Source organism: Haliotis rubra, unplaced genomic scaffold (genome assembly GCF_003918875.1).
Source record: "Haliotis rubra isolate DU_JTF1 unplaced genomic scaffold, ASM391887v1 Scf822, whole genome shotgun sequence".
Taxonomy (NCBI): Eukaryota; Metazoa; Mollusca; class Gastropoda; order Lepetellida; family Haliotidae; genus Haliotis; species Haliotis rubra.
The window spans coordinates 66243-87677 of NW_025767549.1; the positions used below are offsets into that span (position 1 = coordinate 66243).

Sequence of the window (21435 nt, forward strand, 5' to 3'; positions counted from 1 at the left end):
TATTGAACTATTAGGTATGATATTTTGTATTCATTCCCATAGTTACAAACATATTATAGCGACAAAAGTGAGTGTGTGAGTATGGTTTTCCGCCGCTCTTAGCAATATTCCAGCAATGTCACGGCGGGGAACACCAGAAATGGGCTTCACACATTGTACCTATGTGGGGAATCGAACCCGGGTCTACGGCGTGTGAAGGGAACGCTGTAACCACCAGGCTATCTCACCGCCTCTAATGTTAAAGTGAAGGAACAGAAACAAGATATTGACGATAAACAACAGTTTTAAGCTGGGTTTAACGCCCCTGTGGGCAGATTTCAGTTATCACGGGGTGTGGCTTCATGTGGGAGGAGATCCCGAAGTGATGCAAGATGTCACCACTTTGGGGACAACCATGACCACGGTGCAGACAAACCAGGAATCATTACAAGTGCGGACAGGGATTCAAACAAACAAATATAGATTCTACCAATCAAAGGGATGCAACTCTACACAACATATGGCCGTGCCAAGAGAGTGAGTGAGTATGGTTTTACGCCGCTAATAGCAATATTTCAGCAATATCACGGCGGGGGGACACTAGAAATGGGCTTCACACATTGTAGGGGAATCAACCCGGGTCTTCAGCGTGACGAGCGGACGCTTTAACCATTAGGCTACCCCACCGCCTGTGCCAAGAGAATCTTCATCTGTGCACCCAAAATAGTTTGAAAGTTAAAGAGTAACTACCTTTTCTGATGCCTTTGTTCTGGTGCCTTTGTCCATCCAGAACTTTCTCAACAGGTAGTCCTTGAATGCACTTTTTACATATACAATCAGGTCTTCAATCTGTAACACAAAGAGCATAAATATGAGGATGTGTAATATTGTTGTCAAATTCAAAACAAGTCAATGGACAGAATCATTATCATGAAACAACCTGGTGTTCAGTAAACTACTTTTGTTACGAATATGCTTGTAACGAACTGGTGGTTATAACGAAGTGGGGTCTTAGGCTTCCGATCACTAAAGGGCACATTTCATACACGCCTGCAACATTTGCAATTCGGAATTCGGAAGTAACAGGGTACGGATTAACGGAGTTCCGCTTTACACGGGTACACAAATCCAACCTTTTCTGCATTCTCTTCATGAGCAGTGCCGCTGACGTAGATTGCCCCAGTGGCAAACTGCATGGCGGAATTCGTGTAGAAGGCACACCGCTTCCAGTGTTCAATCATTTCTTCTTCTTCTGCAAACGTAAAAGAAATAAGTAAATAACAAAGAATCTTGCAAACATCTACAGCCAACACAGTGCCATATGACACAAAATAACAATAATGATAATTATAATTGTAACAATAATAAAAATACGTTTACATAGCGCCTTACATACAAGCAGTTCAGAGGCGCATAAACAGTTAACATTGTAAACATAAATATAACAGTAATATTAGAACCGTTAGATTAAATTCATTATTAAGATATAAAATCGATTTTAATTCAAATACATTTTTATTCAGCATTGGATAAATTAAGAAAACACAAATTTCTGGAATAAGAATCCGCTGGTTAGTTTTGATGTGACTGAATGAAAATGATTTATATATTTCATTGTATTGAATATTTTCATTGTAGAAGTTATAACAAAACTGACTTGCTCAAAGGGTCATTGGTATAGTTGGTATAATACATGCACAAGTGTTTGAAACAGGCAACATTTGTGAAAGGGGAACAGTGCTATTTATAGACATTGCACGAAAACTATGAACCACGAGCACGATACTATTGAAAATGAACGGCGGATCATAATGGAGAATGGCTGGGTGATTGTCACTATGGTAACATATTAATACTAAACACATGCACATACACGTAATTTCCAGCTAAATGTATCACAATGTGGGACAACTTCGTGTCGGTAGTTTCCGGTTCCTCTCGGTAAAAACAACTATTGATGACTTGAAATAGTATGTCAATCTTTCTTTATGTGCATCCCATAGAAAACAATAAACATAACAGCCGTGATTAAATAACACGTAGGAAACTTTTTGCCGGAAACTACCGGAACTAACCGATGTTTGATGATGACACGTGACGTTCTAAATGCACAGTTGGAATATGAGCGAAAAACTAAACGAGAGCAAACTGTACCTGGCTGTACCTTCTAATATTGATAATTAGCAAGAGAGCGAAATTAAAGGTTTTAACATTGCATACTCGGGCAGCGTGCCAAGACGTTACCTTCTATTATCAATTTCTCAAGAGGCCTGAATGCACCTACAAGGTAAAGTTTCGCCGACATGAGTGAGTGGAATAGTTTTATGCCGCTTTTAGCAATATTCCAGCAATATCACGACGGGGGACACCAGAAATGGGCTTCACATATTGTACCCATGTGGAGAATCGAACCCGGGTCTTCGGCGTGACGAGCGAACGCTTTAACCACTAGGCTACCCCACCGCCCTCGACAACATGAACCATCTATTGCTTAAAGTTTAATTTCAGAGTAATTAGTTTTGTTTATAGTTGTGCATTTGAGAGATTTTCCATTCTACCGTGCATTTCCAAAACACATAGACCAGTGAGACACTTGGTGCGTTTATATGAATAGGTCGAATTACTTTAAAAAATTACAGCAATACATCCATGCACTAATGAAAAGAACTATTGAAAATAACATTTATAACATCTAAATACTTTTGACACAAAAGGGTCATATATATCTACGTCACAATATAATCCAAGACGATCTACGTAAATACTAAAATAAGAAACTTATTCGCGTTCTGGATATCTCGTGTATCGACATGAATACACTCTGGCATTTCACGTTGTTTGAAGAAGAGATTTTAATGTCTCTAAACGATATAACATTCAAAAAATCCCTCCGTAATACAACTACATTGCGTTGCCATGGAAACGCCACAAGAAGAAATTATATTCATATCCACCATTCAGTCCCTTCGTTTTCTTGTCCTTACCAGACACCCATGCGTTTCTACAGTAACAGCAGTATAACAAGCGAGTATCAAAACACTCGCGCCACTTACCCGACTCTTCATACACTTCAAACGTATTGGGATCAAAGTAGGGCTTGAGAGATCGCACAAGCGATAGAACCATGTAGTCTCTAAGTATCCTGAAAAAAAATATAAAATTGAAGTCATGATATTTTTTAAAAGTTTGATCAGATTTTACTGCCAGTGTTTGTTGAGTTCAATACTCTGTAAAAAGAAATATTATGATCAAACAGAAGAAATCGGCGGGATGGTGTATACGGCTAGAGAGTAATGTTATGTAATACCTCTTGAAATTTGGCTGGAATAGTTTACGTGGTAAATTTGGGCCCATCAAATTCCCGCAGACAGATACAGAGTTACCAAAGGGCCGATTTAGATGCTGGATTTTTACGATGATGAGGAGGGTATCCCCTGTTATCCTGCTCCAATTAAATTCAGCAAAACGTATATTGCTAACTGCCCGAGGTCGTGTCCAAATGTACGTAATTCAAGAGAGAAATAACGCTTACGGGTAGTCAAGATGATTATTTTGCCTTCCAACAATTAAATTCTACATTTCAATGTCACATTTATGTTTCCGTGGGGATCAAGCAGGGATTCGGGCATATCTCCGGCCTTGGGGTATAGTTTGAATGTAATAGCTGAAGCGCCACGCTGGGAGGACCCGCACTTGAGAGACTTAGAGATATGAGAGTCTTTGACAAAAAACGAAGCATCATATTAGAATTTGTCGTGATGGATTGAGTCTGTGTAAATAGAATTGGCGCAAGAAAGTGAAACATAAAACAGCCATGAACAGAACGCACGCATACCCATACGCACGCAAGCACGCACACACTGGATACTCGCATTATGTAATACAAAACTGCATGTACCTATTTAGTGGCTCAGTGCCGACGAAAAAGAGAGAGGACACTGGTTAACGCTCGAAAGGGAACGTACATCTTTCAAAGTATATGTCAGAGATATACTGGGTTCCTCAGATTGAAATAATTGCTCAGTGCGGTGTTAAACAATAAACCAATCAGAGTGCAACAGAGGGGCCTAAAAGAACGTCAACTGAGTGTGATACCCCAAAACATTTCACGTCCCATTGATTGTATATATATATATATCTAGCGGCAATACCAGAGAATAACCAGTCTCGATTTTTCGCCGCAACACTTGTCGTTGGCTTCTACCTTCTTTAGTCAGTTTGTATACACACGGCTGTGTATAATGACATTAATACTCACCTGTTGAAGATAGCACCGTTTAATAAATCTACAATGTTATTACACATTGTGTTATAACATCGCGTGCTGCCGGAACTATTTGCATTCGGTCACATGACCAAAGTAACGTGATCAAAACAAACTGTCGGCTGTCATTCAACACACATCTCGAAGCCGCGATATTCAACTGTTCTTAGCTCGGTTAATAGCATTTATTTTAAAAATAATATGTTGGTTGAAGTCATTTGGTCCCTTTTTCATACCCACCTGTATATTTTTAACAGTCAAATTAAATAAACTAATGTTGACAATCAAATGAAATGTATTCATACGCGGGACCCCTGTTATGACGGCTAATGGTGGGTGAGTAATAACTAAAATATTAAACGATGTCCCGTATAATACCATATTTGGTATTGGTATCTAACTCCCTTTCGCTCGTTAGATACCAAACCATTCACTCGTTTCATAAATATGGTATCAGACATCGTTTAGTATTTTCTATTTATTATATGGATATCCTGAACACACAAAGTCAATGCCAGAGAACAACCAGTCAGATACCAATGGTCGTAAAACAGATACCAATGGTCGTAAAATGCCAATTGGCGATGGAAATTATCCAAAATAGTTGACTTATTCTTGGACGGATAACATTTGTTATTCGAAATACTATTCCGATCAGTTCTGTTTTCACCATTTCTGATTGTTAAGTAGTGAGTGAGTGAGTTTAGTTTAACGCCGCACTCAGCAGTATTCCAGATATATGGTGGCGGTATGTACATAATGGAGTCTGAACCAGACAATCCAGTGATCAACAGCATGAGCATCGATCTGCGCAATTGGGAACTGATGACATGTGTCAACCAAGTCAGCGAGCCTGACCACCAAATCCCGTTAGTCACCTCTTACGACAAGCATGGGTTACTGAAGATCGATATTCTAACCCGGACCTTCACGGGTTAATTTTAAGTAAGAATAACGGTTGTTTTCATAAAGGCCAATGAGATCTTGACTTTAAAAATATTGACAATATATCAACATCAGTATCCAACATCCTCATTTTACTGCCTGCATGTGTTTATGACGATTCAACGCAAAATATAATTTAGAAGAAGTTCAAATGTTTTCCTGTCCGGTCTACATAGAAATATGTCGGTTAGACGTGCTAGAATGTCTCGTTTTAACCCACAATGGACCAAGCCAGTATTATTTACCGTTATGGTGTAAAATAACCGCAGAACATGCTGTGGAACAATATTAACTCGCCCTGTTATCAATAAGCAAAAACACTGTTTTCCTTCTGTGAAAAAGGCTGCTCATTTTGATTTGGATTCATGCCGTAATGGATTTAGCTAACATCGATCTGTCATTTTCATTAGAGTCTGCTTTCAGCCTGGAAACCCGTGAAATGTCACATCACCACGAAAACAATGGCCACGTCGGTACACTGCACATTGTTAATTGGAAAATTCAATCTAACGGCAATATTTGGTACTGTTGTGCAAGAGCTGTGGCACAAGCTATCGACCTTGTTGTTATATAACTGTGAGTCACGTAGTATGGATGTCGCAAGTTGTTGCCGGGAGGGGATCGGGATGAGGGTTGGGACGAGGGTGGGGATGGGGGGGACGGTGATAAGGATGGGGATGAGGGTGGGGATGTGGGTTGGGACGGGGTGGGGACGGTGATGAGGATAGGGATGAGGATGGGGATGGGGTGGGGATGAGGGTCGGATGGGGTGGGGATGATGGGGTGGGGATGGGATGGGGGGTGGGTGGGGACGAGGGTAACGATGGGGTGGGGACGTGGGTGGGGACGAGGGTGGGAGACAGGAGGGGGTGGGGACGGGGCTGGGGATCGATGGGGTTGGGGTGCGATGGGGTTGAATAGACTAACATACTAACATATAGTCTCTGAAATGAACATATTTTACAGAAATGTTATTTTCTTAAATCATAATTTTTAAAACATAAAATAAAAAGGAGCCCAGAAACCTTTTTCCTGAAACTGTGGTAATCTAGACTTGCCACATATTCTAGACTTGCATGGGCTTTCTTGGATATATTTGTTTTAGGGTCTGTATGACAGACTAGGGGTGAGTGGACAGGGGAGAAATGATAGAAAGATCGGTTTGTTGTGAGGAATACAGGCGGAATGGGTGGGGTTTGACCAACAAGTTTAACAAGTAAAGATTTCAGTGTACTAATAGAGACTCTCCTAAGTTTGAATTCAAAAGAAGTTCAGCTCCAGCTTTTTAAAGCATTTCACCTTAAATGTCTGTACAACCTTTGTAAGGCTGTGCTGATCGATGAATCTTACACTCAAAAACACATTTTTATCTTCACTGTTTCCGAAACGCAAGCAATTTAACTTACGGAGAAGCTGTTAATGCATCACTTGGGAAATCAGGAGTTTAGAGAACTAACACTTAATGGTCATCTGATACTGCGATGAGACATCAACGATTGCGATTAATGTCAACGTTATTCGACATAACAACTCATCTGTACATATTCTCGAAATTCCAGTAAAGGTTTTAAAACAAAAATCTTGCCTCTACTCAAGGTATAATCGATAAAGTAATGTAGATGTCAGGTATGAGGTACGTTTTTAACTACAAAAGATGCATATATAAAATGAAGTATGTTCAACATACAGTTGCTATCAGCTGGTATATAATGACAGTTCTCATATGTGGTCTAGGACACTTATGGTTGGAGGGGCCGGTGGGGTAGCCTAGTGGGTAAAGCGTCCGCTCGTCACGCTGAAGACGTAGGTTCGATTCCCCACATGGGTACAATGTGTGAAGCCCATTTCTGGGGTCCCCCGCTGTGACATTGCTGGAATATTGCTAAAAGCGGCGTAAAACCATACTCACTCACTCAGGGCGAGAAGGTATCAGGTGATGCTGCTTAAGAAATACTAAAATTTACCACTTTGCCAGTGCATTTTTGTAACATGAAAGTTTACACTAGTGGTTTGTAAAACCTATAGAAACCGATGGCTTTCAGAGCAGAACAGAGGAGAACGCTATTATCTAATGGACTAACTATCACAAAGGGTTGCATGTCATTGTGCCAAGGGACGTTTTTCAAGATGGCGGGCAACACACCAAGACACAGCCTCACTGATGGTAAAACCTGATGTCTGTGTTCAAGTATCTAAGACCATCTGCGGTAACAACATTAGTTGCTTCGTTTCAACCACCACCACCACCAGAGCAGTTGCCTAATTCGCATAAAATTACAAACACTTTAAATGATTTCTTGGTTAAACATATCTCCCCTCGCACTGATTGAATTTATACCTCCTTGGAATGCGAGAACAGTTTTGAAGTGTTTGTTCTCAAAATTACATGCAGCATTTCTTTGTCCATACGGATGTAATACGTTGCGAAGCAGTTTGACCTTACGGATGAATGCGTTGTTGAAGCAGGCTGCTAGATCTCTCTAAGTGTTTGTTTGCCTTCATCTCGAATCAGTTAATTTCATCTATGATAAAATGACTGAGTTCGGGCGATTTCTAAATAAGGTTGCCTCAAGAGTCTAACAGCTGTTTCCAAACGTCATCAATGACTTGATCGGTATTTTATAGTTCAAAGTTTGATGAGAATTAACCATTAATATAGGCTGTAGAAACGCGTTTTGAAAAAATATGGAATTTATTTTTAAGAGAACAAAAGCGCAGTTTTGTGTGTTGGTGCGAGGTTTTTCGATATGTAAGAACAAGACATCCACGGATGAATTTACAACATTTCAACAAGTTGTGGAAACATGGCACACATTTACATACCACATGACATGACTGGGATGTAAGCTGCGATTTAAAAACAAAGGCGTCATGGCGTGTGCAGACAACCTTGTTCAACCGTATATCTGGTTATTTTTGCATTTCACCTGTTAATTCCATCCTGGGTTTTTTCATATTCTGAATGTTTGACATCATGTGAACCAGTGCATGCACGCAGTCACGATTTGCTGTACTGAGAACTATGTGTATTAAGAAAATCTGCATTAAGTCAAGTCAGTACAAACACAAATCTATAAGAGAAATCTATGCTAAGAGCCTTAATCTGTAATACCGAAAACATAAGGATCTATATACCGACGTGAGTGAGTATGGGTTTACGCCCCTTTTATCATTATTCCAGCTATATCACGGCGGGGGATGCCAGAAATGGGCTTCACACATTGTACCTATGTGGGAATCGAATACGTGGGAGGTGTACACAGAACATGCTTGAGCAATATTTGCAACTTACTGAGTTGTATTCTTGCGCGACAAGTAGTCCCCGATGATGTGAGTGACGATGGTGAGGTAGTGCGGATGAAGAATCACAACGTAGTCTGCATCGGTGACGACGAAGTTCAGCTTCTTCAAGTACTGAAGCCAACTCAGCGGCGTCTGCACAAACAGAGATAACCACGGATATACATGGGAAATAGACGTGGGACATTAAGTGAGTGAGGAGGTTGCAATCTGTATATAATACCAAATGTCTGCTAAAGGCAGGGTCGACTGTCCAAATCTAATTATATCATGAGAGTACGTTTAGTTTTACGCCGCTCTTAGTAATATTCCAGCAATATCACGGCGGGGGACAGAAGAAATTCATACATTGTACCCATGTGGGAATCGAACCGGGTCTTCGGCGTGACGAGCAAACGCTTTAACCACTAGGCTACCCCGCCGCCCCAATCATATCATGAGCATATGTTTCATGACAATAGTGTTCACGAAAAGGTGAGCGTATCCTGCCACACCGGTGGCACCCGTCATAAACATAATAAAGACTAGTCAAGTGTTTACCAGAAAACTTCGGAACGTATGGTAAAAGTCGAAATTGGGAATTGTATTGGACATAATGTTTGTCACTGATGGGCCAAAGTTTGAAATTTCCCCCTCCTGTCTATCATAAAACATTTTGAAAGCTTCACTGAGGCCCTGAATGCTGTAATTCGATCGAACACCTTCTGAGCAAGAGTAGTATGAAGACATGCATGAAGTTAAACATGGACACACGGCATGAAGTTAAACACGGAAGTTAAACACGGACACGGACACGGTCGAGTTCGGCATTACACGTTTCTTGCAATGTTACCATGGCCCACCATACACTGCCTGTACACATTGTGGAAATCAATCCAACCTGGACATTGCGCTGAGCTTACGCACACAATCTGCCACCCTACTGCGCAAAAGAAAGACAACAAACCCCAAACAAATTTGAAACGTTGCATCTGTTCATTCAAACATTTGAAAAATTCAGAAACGGATAATTGAAGGTAATCGTGCTATATACCCATAGCTTATGATTTGATATGCTGGTTTTTTAACTCAAAGCATAAAAGTTTGATTCAATTAAAATATCCAAATTCCGATGGTCAGTGTATGTCTATTAAATCAGCAACAGCAAACTATCAGCTGTCTTACCAGAGTATAATTTTTCTCCAGTTCCGCTATTGATTTCACGTTGTATAGCCTCATTCTGTCATGTGAGTGCAACGTGTTTGGTGTAGCCTGGAAGAAAAAAGTCCGTAATAATAACAGTTTTTTTCATAAATAAAATTGTTGTAGTAATTTGTTATGGAGTTTTTAAGATACAGCGAACATTACAGTCCGGACATACATGGCTTAAATCAGAGACCATATAATAGATTATTATATGGTATCTGCTTAAATGTAAAAAGTGCACAGACACTGAATGTCCTTTGCTCTCAAGACGAGCGAGCGATACAGCCAAGGCAGACCGGCTGGTATACTTTATATAGCTTTATCCTACTGTAATCATCACTTCAGGTTCATTAACGAAAAGGCGCACATCGGAATACCCGTTATGGTTCAATAATGCATTGACTTGAGCTGTGATTCGAGTGCAATGGTAGTTCCGGTATACCCGGATATGACGTCATACGTACCGAAGCAATGGCGATTTCCACATCCAACAACTTTTCGGCTCTCTCAGTAGCGTTTTTCTTTGACATACCAAACGCCATTAAAATATGGACAGTCTCCTCCAGAAATATCTTCTTTACCTGAAAGATTATCAGACAGCTATTATCTCCACACATAGCCGTTGTAATTACACGAACGTTCCGGCACTGTATCGATTGGAAGCAGAAATGTCAGAATATGTATAAGTATGTCAAAAATAATTAAAGGTTACCTTGTTACCCCCCAAATCAGAAAGCAAAATGAGAAATAGGAACATTGGACGGCCGTGTGTTCATGACTAAATAGTATAAAAATAGTGCAACTCTAACTCAAATAAAAAATAGATCACCCTGATCATGCAATAAAGTCCTTGTGTTCCCATTGACGTATGCTGTTACTTGGAGCATCAAACCACAATCACTAGCTATTTCGAGACCAAATAGCTTCTTTGTCTACAGGATTAATAAGGTTTTAAGCCCGGTTCGAAGACCGAGTACACGCTCACGAGTGGTCTCATCCTTTATTACATACTTCTTGATGAAAACCCTGCATGATAAAAGTGCATCAAGCAGACTGTGATTTCATTTTCGACATTGCTTACTTTTTTCCAAGGTTAATGCTTCTGCTTTGCGTCAAGGAATAGTTTCAAAGACAGAACTCAGTAACATAGTTTCGACTTTACACTGGTGTCATGAGAAGGTAAAGTGCGGTTCTTTCATTACAAGCAGATGACATACTTGCAAATACAGGTAGTGGCCATTAAATAAAGAAGCTTTTATTCACTTGAGAAACTTCTCATGTTACATGTTAGATAAGTTAATGAATATCTTAAATGTGTCTTTCAACAATTAGTAATCTCGAAATAAGCAACGATTACCACATTAGCGCCTCCATCAGCTCCCTTGCTAGACTACAGTTGACCCGAAACGTCAGCACTGCTCATCTAATTCTCATACTAACTAATCACTTTATGCTCGGTGCATTAGTTAAAATTGCAACAGGTTAGGATTCCCAACATACGAGAGCAAGTTCCATTAAAATCAGTTGAGGTGAGGTGAAATTGGGTTTATCGTCGTGCTTGAGAATATTTCGCTCATATGACGACGTGCATGCGTATGTATGTGTATGTGCGGCTGCTTGTACTAGCCCAGACTGAAGCTGGTTTTATAGTGCTAGCCCACTGAGATACCATGCCGCAGTGAAGCATGAATACCCCACTCAGACACATTATACTGACTCCGAGTCGACCAGTCCTTGTTGTACCCATTAATGCCGAGCGCCAGGCAGGGACCAACAAGTACAATTAAACGTCTTTTGGTATGACGCGGTCGGGAATTGAACCCGCGACCTTCCGCTCTCCGGGCGGACGCTCTAACCACTACACCACGGAGGCAGTTCATTGAAATCAGAAGACCATTAGCATGGTGCAACACAGAATCTGGTAGTATAGACTACCAGTTCCTCTGTTACCGTAAAGGTTCTGAAAATATCCTTCAAATTTGGACTTAATGTGTTTTGCTACATACTCAACAGTGCTACAGTCGACTCACCTCTTCCACTGTCTTCTTTGGCTGTTGTTGTGTCGGTGTTGGTGTGGGGGTTGGTGTCGAGGTGTTCGACGTGTTGGTGGATGGAGATGGGGATGATGATGGAGACGGGGTTGGATTGACAGGATTCTGTTTTATTGAGGGGAATAGATCGGATGGCAGCACTGTCTGACCGATGTCAAACTGAAAACGAGGAAAAATGAGATAAAAGCGACCATAAAAAAACATTCATTTGTGATTCGACAGTGAGTAATTGAGTTTAGTTTTACGCCGCTTTTAGCAATATTCCAGCAATATCACGGCGGGGGACATCAGAAATGGGTTTCACACATTGCACCCATGTGGGAAATTGAACCCGGGTGACGAGCGAACGCTTTTAAAACCACTAAGCTACCCCACCGCCCCTGTGGTTCGACACTTATATTTTGATAGGATGCAATATCGATGTATAAGTAATGTATATGTATTTTTGCAACGCCTTACCAATCAAAAAGTGTTAAATGGTGTTTAAAGGTTTTAAGTGTTTTCATAAACCTGTGTCAACATACATCTAACACACTTTTCTGTATGATATTCGCCATTACATCGGATCAGAATTAATAATGCTATTCCACGTGTGTTTATTCAAGCCATTTTTAATCTACAAAAACATAAAAATGTATTCAAAAAGAATCAAATCTCCTCGGAATATTTCGTGAAATATCATTATTACGAAAAGATATTTTCTTTCGAAGCAAATCCAAAACCTCAGTTCCTACCTTGAGAATATGTCTTTCAGTTGGGTGCCTTTCGTCAATGTCGACCTTAACATGGAAAAGTGGCCAGGCTCCATAGGAGTGGATTCTCTCTAAAGCTGAACCGAAGTCCCATGATGAGCTAGCGCTGTCATCTTCGTCAAGTGACCAGCCACCGACGGACTTGATGATTGCCCGGAAGTCGTCAAGAGTTGTCTGCCGGTTGATGACGCTCTCCTCCATGCAACTCCTGTACAAGTGCTTCACTTTACCAATAGCTTCACCCTGCATTGAGTTGGTTTCTGAATTGGATTTAAGATTTGGAATCATTTTAAAGTAGTCATTGATTAACAGTCGTTTTGAAACTTTCTCATTAGAGTAATGAAGTTGTTTTATTGACATCGGCGAAGGACTTAAAATATTTGAATATTAATAAGACATCTGTGCAAAAAGCAGATTTTGTGGGTCCAGATCACCATCATACAGTGATGATATCAGGTGTCCGCGAAAAGATGATCGGTGGCACCGTCATAGACACATAGAAGATATTTCAGTTGATCACCCGACAAACACGGAAGCATGTGGTACAAGTCGAAATTGGGCACCAGTTTCTCTAGTCTGTCTCACAGTCCCTGAACCACATTATTTTCCCTACTGCCAAGCCCTCTCTGCAGTGCTAAAGCCCTAAATAAAGCAAGTCTAGATTTCCTCGGTCCACCTAGGGCTCCTTTTCAATATAAATGGGCTTGATTGTTACTATCAAAATTATATATATTCAGAGACTAAGCCTTAGTCTACAGTTTCTCCTCTGATGCATCGGTATGTTGTAACCCTGATCAAACACGTTCTGAGCAAGGTTCTGACTTCTTGGTAGAATTGAGTGAGTGAGTGAGTTTAGTTTTACGCCGCTTTTAGCAATATTCCAGCAATATCACGGCGGGGGACACCAGAAATGGGCTTCACACTTTGTACCCATGTGGGGAATAGAACCCGGGCCTTCGGCGTGACGAGCGAACGCTTTAACCATTAGGCTTCCCCAACGCCCCTCTTGGTAGAAAGTGGTATGACATTCTTTGAAATCTTGGTAGAATATCATATCAAACTTGCCATATTCACTCGAGTGAGTTTAGTATTACGCCGCTTTTAGCAATATTCCAGCAATGGGTGACACTAGAAATGGGCTTCACACATTGTACCCATTTGGGGAATCGAACCCGGGTCTTTAGCGTGACGTGCGAGCATTTCACCAATAGACTACCCTAAAGCCCCAGATTTACTCGAGTGAATATCTCATGTTGACTACGTATTTTCAATTCTTACAGTGACACATCAAATATATCAATGAATACTTGAAATATATTAAAATATATTAATTCTTACACATGTCTTGCAATGTTTTCAATGTCATTTTTGTTTCATTTAACGCCGCACTCCAGATGTATGTACATAATGGAGCCTTGACCAGATAATCCAGTGATCAACAGCATCAGCATCGATCTACTCAACTGAGATACGACATGTGTCAACCAAGTCAGCGAGCCTGACCGCTCGGTCCTGTTGGTTACGACAAGCATGGGATGCTGAAGACCAATTCCAACCCGGAACTTCACGGGTACAAACACTAAGTATGGAATTTATTATTCATAATATGACATCAATTTATCAATAAAACGTTAAAATATAAGAAAGAAGAGAAAGAGAAAACCAGTAAAAGGTGGGGTTATAAATACCTATAAGATTCTTCAACACGTACAGGTTCTTTCCAGACAACTCCTGGAATCTATCCCACATCTGATAGCCCGGGGGTATTGGGGACTGCCGCTCCCATCCCCCACAGGCGTACTGGTAGAAGTCGTCGCAGGGGTCGACGCTGGGGTCCATGGCGTTAAGGATGGAGCTTGCTGCCTGTATACAGGCGGGGGTCTTGCAGTATGTCTCCACTAAAAGAAACGAACGGAGGATTGGTAAAGGAGATAACACCATCCACAAAACCACTAAGGCAGTTCTCCGTTGTACAAAGAACATGTTGGTCTGGATGTCGTTTTGACCCTGTATTCTATGATTCGGGTTACACTTGACCACTTGATTTCTGAGTAAACTTGTTGATTGTATACCCAGTGTCTAAGCTTATCTGATCAATATCAGATGCAAAAAGACACAAAAGCAATACGCTTCCAATCAGTGTTACAAAAACACAATCTAGAATACTTCTTCAACGAACTCTCTGTTCAAATCAAGATCCAAGTCATTTCTAATTTGTTCAGGGAGCTTGGTACAGAATGGAATAGTTTCTCCAACCAGTCCTTGTTAAGAATCCAAGACTCTTGTCCCAAACGCCAAACCCTTTTGTCTAGAACTACCGTGGCCAACCGTTTATAGCACTGGCACCATAGGCTTATGTCCTCGTCCTGAGGTCTGTTACGCCAGCGTCACAGAACACTTTATATACTGATTTCCCAATGATAATTCATTAACACTTGTCACTTCAATACCGGGCATGCCAGGGCCAGAAGGCTGGGGAAGTGCGGGTGAATTAACTTTGTTTCTGTGGCGAATTACAACTACTTTCTTTGTATAACAAGAGATCCGGCTGCTGAAGCTGGTCCTGAGTCCCCCGCTGGCAGGAGGGTGCGCTCAGGTCTGACGGTGCCACTGTCAGGAGCCGATGGTATGGGGAGCATATTCATTTCCGGCACAAGTCAATTTGATCAGTTATTTGGAATTTAGAAAGAACGGTTTGTCTTCTTGTGTGTTCTTTCTGTTCTTAAACCGACGTTTCTATTGAATAGCATCGTAGGTTACAAAAGTTCAAACTCTGTTACATTGTTGAAATAGATCGTTGATTGATGCAATGTGTTTTGCGTGTTGAAGAGAATAATTATCGACATCCTAAGAACAAAACTGTCCCAACATTGAAAACATTGAAAAAGAAAATCAAACCATGAAAATAAGGAACCATGCAGATATTTCATTAAAACGTGTACTAGTATATTCATGGTTTATTTACTTAGGTGCTAAAGTAACCATTACTGATCATGTTTTAAGTGTATATTTGAAATTGTAATTGTAGGTCACTTTTAATAGAAATTCACTGGGGTTTAAATGATTTCTATAATATAACAAATACACTAATCGCAGAGTAAAGCCCTAAGTCATTGGCATCACATAAATAAATATTTTTTTCACAATCTAAACTGAACATGATCACAGGTTATTTTTGCTTTTAAAGTAACATAAATTATTTATTTAATAATTTTTTTGAGATGACATCATGATAATTATCAATATTTTTCACAAATGCGTCAAATACCACCACCGATAATGTAAAAATAGAAGACTACCGACCCTTACCCGGAACTACCCTGGGTCTGGTCAATCCTACAGCCAAGCCAATGATGACCACTAGCGCTAGGAACACAATGACCAGTAGACCCTTCTCTAGGGCTGTCCGGTTTCGCAGACACGTCGACTTTATCGTCATCACATCATCGTAGTCTTCGACGATGTCATCCTCAGAATCTGATCTCCCAAACGGGGCTTCGGTCATCTGAAAAAATGAGCGATGAGTTAAAATAACGTCTTCAACAACCCTGTGCAGAGTGAGTGAGTGAGTGACATTAATCGATTCGGCGTCATAAACAACCCTGTGCAGAGTGAGTGAGTGAGTGAAAGGACTTGGGGCAAGATAACCAACTATAGGATATTGTATCAAAGATCCACGTCTTCAAGACTTACGATGACGCGGGTGACAAATTACGTCCACCCAATACTCATTTGTCGATACAAACGAGATAATCAAGTTAAAACACAAACAATAAATCCGTTCAGCCGTAATTTAACATGTTAATTAACCTCCGTTATCACTTGCCCACAAAATAACACTTCCAATGCATTTCTTCGTAAAGGTACGACCACAACGTAAACTTCGACAAGTAGAGATCACAAGAATCCAAGGTAAATGTGAACGGGAACTTTTTCATCGTGTTAGATGTACCAGAATCAATCTCCAAATTATAAATCACTTAAATTCCTGGTTAATTAGCATTTACTTATCCAACTGGTGATAATCACGCCCCAATCAACATCTTAAATAACATAATCATAAACTTCCCAGGTAAAATTGGCCTTTAAGTATTTTAACAGTCCCGCGCGGAACGCGCTCAATGAGGAACACGCCTGTTTAAACGATCACATGTTAAGCTTCCCAGTCAGTTATGCTCCATTTCCGTTATTTTTCGTGTTGTGGAATCTCAGCCGCTAAATCTTAATTTAATTAGGCGAAATACAAAACGAAAAGGTTTTCATTTCAGAGCCAGAAAAGTTTGGAATTAAAAAAGTAGAATTGGCAAAGTTTGTCAAAGCTCCGAGTCTTGAAAAACGTTTAAATGTTAACTGTACTATTGTACTTCAGAAACAATATATGTCGGTAGCACTCGATATATTCCATTTATTTATCACACTTTCAATGTGTGGAGCATGGGGGACGTGTGGGGCCTCTGTCTTGGATGACCCTAATTCTGATCCTTCTGTTGGTCTAAATGACGGAACAGCTTTTGTTATAATGATTAGCTTCCTCTAACCATATCCGTGGCAGATGCCAGTGTTTGACACCTGCATCAAATAGGATTTCTCCCACACTAGATGACCCGACTCCAGATAACTAAAATACTCTTTAGTGACTAACTCACTCACTCACGCCAGCAGTTAAGATATTTTATCAATGAAACGTGTTTTCACATATACATGTATTTTGTTAGTATAACGACACTTTAAAAAACTGACATCACATTATGTCACTCATATTTTATTTTATTTCTTTGTTTAAGGACATTAAGCAGAGATAGCATATGTCTTCATAATGACTTGTATGGGGAGAAGTATGAACGAAAATCTTATAATGCAAAGTTCCGATAATTATTAATCGAAGATAAGACATGACGATAATTGTCAAGTAGTGAGTGAGTGAGTTTAGTTTTACGCCGCACTCAGCAATATTCCAGCTATATGGCAGTAAGTGTCAAGTAGTGAGTGAGTGAGTTTAGTTTTAAGCCGCACTCAGCAATATTCCAGCTATATGGCGGTAAGTGTCAAGTAAGTCGCACTCCAGAGCTATGAGTGAGGGGAAAATGATAAGTAATTCTCTTTCGAAAACAATATTTGAATACATTCAGGATCTGAATCTGATTAAACCTTGTGTTCAATGAATTTTAGGCTTGGCAATCTCAATATCAAAGCGCATGTCCACATAGGGTCCATTTTAGAACCTGAAACAACGAAATTCCCAATTTCCCCAAATCTGTAAGTAATTCCATCGTCGGGATCCTCCACCCACGGACCAGATCTTCATTGTTCGTATGCATTCAGCTTAAACGAGCTGCCACTAGCAAACGGCCAGGGGAAATAGGCTTCGTGTATACATCTCCCTGTGGATGCGTGGAATACTGACGAGAAGATTGTCACGACAGTTGCCGTCTTCTGAGACGGATCTAAGGGAGTGACGGAAGAAGAAGCGCTGAAGTTTTGGAAATGTGTGCATCAATCCAAAGAGATGCCTGACGTGACATTGAAGGCGACCTGGCTGGAGAACGTAAGCTGTGTATGTGTGTTGTCTGTTTACGTCATGTGACCCGTGAAGATCCAGGGTGGAATAGGTCTTCAGTAACCCATGCTTGCCACAAAAGGCGACTAACGGGATCGGGTGGTCAGGCTCGCTGACTTGGTTGACACATGTCATCGTATCCCAAATGCGCAGATCGATGCTCATGCTGTTGATCACTGGATTGTCTGGTCCAGACTCGATTATTTACAGACCGCCGCCATATAGCTGGAATATTGCTGAGTGCGGCGTAGAACTAAACTCACTCACTCACTCATTTACGTCATGTCCTTGCTTGTTTGCACGTGTTTTTGGAGATGCATGTTTGCCGGAAGTACAGTATCGGGTATGGGAATAGGTTTGAGCTGTGTTCATGTTGTGCGTGCGTGCGTGCGCGAGGGTGCGTTTGTTTGTGTGAGTGTGATTGTGAGCGCGTGTGTCTTGTATAAAGCCGTCACCAACTGGCCCGGTTTGTAAATCATGGATCCGGTGCTAGACAATTCAGTGACTGATATCATGAGCATCAATTTGGTCAAATTTGGATATGATGTTGTATAATGCCGCTACCAACAAGCCAACTATTTCATGGCGGTTTGTAAATTATCGATCTATGCTAGACATTCCAGTGACTGACATTATGAGCATCGATTTTGCCAAATTTGGATATGACGATGCCCATCAGTCACATCAGCAATCTGACCACACTATCCCGTTTGCCCAATGTTAACGACTTCTACACATGAGTTGCTGAAGCCGCAACTCCATTGAGCAAATATACACGCCCAGCTTGGTTAGATTTAACATATAATCCCTTTAAAGTGTAAATACCCCTTCTGTTGCCACTACACATATGTACAAATAAAAACAGTTCCATTCGTCTTATTGATTCCCGATCTATTTGGATGACCAAACGAATTCAAGTAATCGTGAAAAATGAGATACATTTCTTGAAACGGTCCCTTAGGTAGTAATCCAGTAGTGATCCCAGACCCATTAATTGCTATTAAAACGTTCATTTTGCAGTAAAACTCAATAAAACGCCGCGTTGAAAAGAACCTGCGTCCTTGGATGTCGGACGATAGGCAAACGAACACATGTTACGTGTAGAACTAAACAGCACTTGTATAACGTGAACTTGCCGCCGTTACCCCTACAACGACAGCGGGGTCGATGTGAACGTGCTATACAAGCCACGTGGAAGTTCACACCGACACCGACGGTGATATAAGAAGACAGAAAATCGATATGTGTGTCTGTTGTGATGTTACAGGGTATAATATTTTCATTTAGAATAGGCAGTTTTAACATGAAAACGTTGTAGGAACCAGGTGATCGTAGTTTATTGGTATGTATATATTGCGGTACACTGAAATAGACGCAGGAAAAAGCTTTGTTATTTTTGTAGAAGAGGGGAACAAATTGGAATTGATGAGGCACTATTAAGTGCGTATTCAATCCATGACGTCAGGGTTTTACAGATTACAAAGCGCTGTGTATAGGTTCGAGGATGAGTTTCAAAGAGAGTATTGTTTACCGTATCGATATGTACTCAGTGAGCGGGAAGGAACACATATGTTGTGAGCCATAGACAAAAGCCCATCTGGCACTTGCAATCATAAAACATGCTTAGAAAATATAAATATTAAACCTGGCTTCCGTGGGTTGTGAATTCAGACAAGACCACTTTCAGTAAGAGAGTTTGGTTTAACGGTACTTTGAAGAGATTACCATTGTATCACGGCTAGTCAGAGTTGGAGTGAGTGAGTTTAGTTATACGCTGCTTTTAGCAATATTCCAGCAACATCATGGCGGGGAGAGGGGGGGGTGGCACCAGAAATGGGTTTCACACATTGAACCCATGTGGGGAATTGAACCCGGGTTTTCGGTGTGACGAGCGAACGCTTCAACCACTAGGCTACCCCACCGCCCAGTCAGCTTTGGAGGAAAGCCCGAGGTCATGTTTACCACTTGACTTATGAAAGGTGACATCTACGCGCAAGATTCCTATGCTGACGAAACTAGAAACATAATATTGGCAAATCTGGAATAAGAACTCATGACCCCCCTTGCATAACGAATCGCGGCATTTCAACAGCCCCGTATAAAGAAACGAAATGTGTGAATTGAGTTCCACGTTGATTTCAAACATATTTTTCTTTTTCCACATTGTACGGGATCGAACCCGGCAAAGTCAACACTCCGACCACTGAGCTACAGCAAGTACGTGTATACCTAAAGCACTAGCGTAAGTAACACACGAGACACTAGATGAATACGTTTGCTCATGTGGGTGAATGAGTGAGTGAGTATGGGTTTACGCCGCTTTTACCAATATTCCAGCATATCACGGCGGGAGACACCAGAAATGGGCTTCATACATTGTACCCATATGGGAAATCGAACCTGGGTCTTCAGAGTGACAAGCCAACGCTTTAACCACTAGGCTATCCCTGCTCAAATGGAATACATGTTCCTGCAGATATTACTTTGTAAACAATACGGTAACAACATACTCATCATACCTTATCGACGTGCATCTGTATGCATCCCTGTGTCTCGCATACCTTCGTGGTATTTTCTTTGTAACACCAAATAGTGTTAAGGTGTTTTACTTAAGAAAAGTAAACGAATAAGAGATAACGAGCATCTATTTTCCTTTAGGTGTTTTACACATTTTACAACATCCACACTTAACAGGCACTGATCAGTAAAAAAAGCGTGTTTGTGTAGCAAACTCCGAAGTGTTTCTGACAGATCTCAAAGGGCGCTCGACGGTTGGCATGTACGCTGGTGCCAGATTCGGGGATAACATAGGTGTTATAAAAACATGGAGTTTACTTGCCATATGCCGCGTGCTCTATGCTGACGCTTTCTAATAAATAACACCATACCGTGAACACGATGCATTCAATTATATATACAACCCATCAAAGGTTTAGACTCACTTAAAGTTTTACGCCGCACTCAGCGATATTCCAGCTATACGGCGGCGGTCTGTAATTAGACTCACTTAAAGCACTCACTATATGTTATGCATATATATATATGGTTACATCGAAGATGAATTTCTCCACTAACTTGGGGGAACCAACTGCAAACCTTGTGCAGATGAATTGTACGAGGATCATGCGTCATATTGCTCCAAAACATGTGCACATATCGTGCATTTGAACAGCGGCGTTTTGGCGTAAAGTTTTGTTAAGAATTTGCCAATTTTCACTGAGTTTCATCATTCATTGAACTAATGACAATAAGCTTTTCCACCTTACGAATTTGTTTTCCAATACATCAGTTCATGTTTAAACAGTACCTTTAAACAGTATAGAATAATTTGCAAAATCTAGTTTAGAACAGTTGACTGAATAAAGTTGCTACATCTACACAAGTGAGTCTAAACTTTTGATG

The 21435-nt window shown here is 40.8% G+C and overlaps 1 protein-coding gene across 2 annotated transcripts in view; it reads right to left on the reverse strand.

Moving 5' to 3' along the window:
* LOC124262125 (endothelin-converting enzyme homolog) overlaps nt 1-21435 on the reverse strand; it is a 164518-nt gene that overhangs the window by 7079 nt on the left and 136004 nt on the right. Inside the window, exons 4-14 of one of the 2 annotated variants that reach the window (XM_046696574.1) lie at nt 15786-15981; nt 14165-14374; nt 12459-12736; nt 11704-11883; nt 10138-10254; nt 9653-9739; nt 8481-8623; nt 3033-3121; nt 2224-2259; nt 1113-1231; nt 730-828 (exon numbers count right to left, since the gene is read on the reverse strand). In XM_046696574.1, the coding sequence (XP_046552530.1) occupies nt 730-828; nt 1113-1231; nt 2224-2259; nt 3033-3121; nt 8481-8623; nt 9653-9739; nt 10138-10254; nt 11704-11883; nt 12459-12736; nt 14165-14374; nt 15786-15981 (1554 nt within the window). Of the gene's footprint in view, nt 1-729; nt 829-1112; nt 1232-2223; nt 2260-3032; nt 3122-8480; nt 8624-9652; nt 9740-10137; nt 10255-11703; nt 11884-12458; nt 12737-14164; nt 14375-15779; nt 15982-21435 lie in introns of both variants that reach the window. The other variant, XM_046696575.1, reaches the window with a different exon arrangement.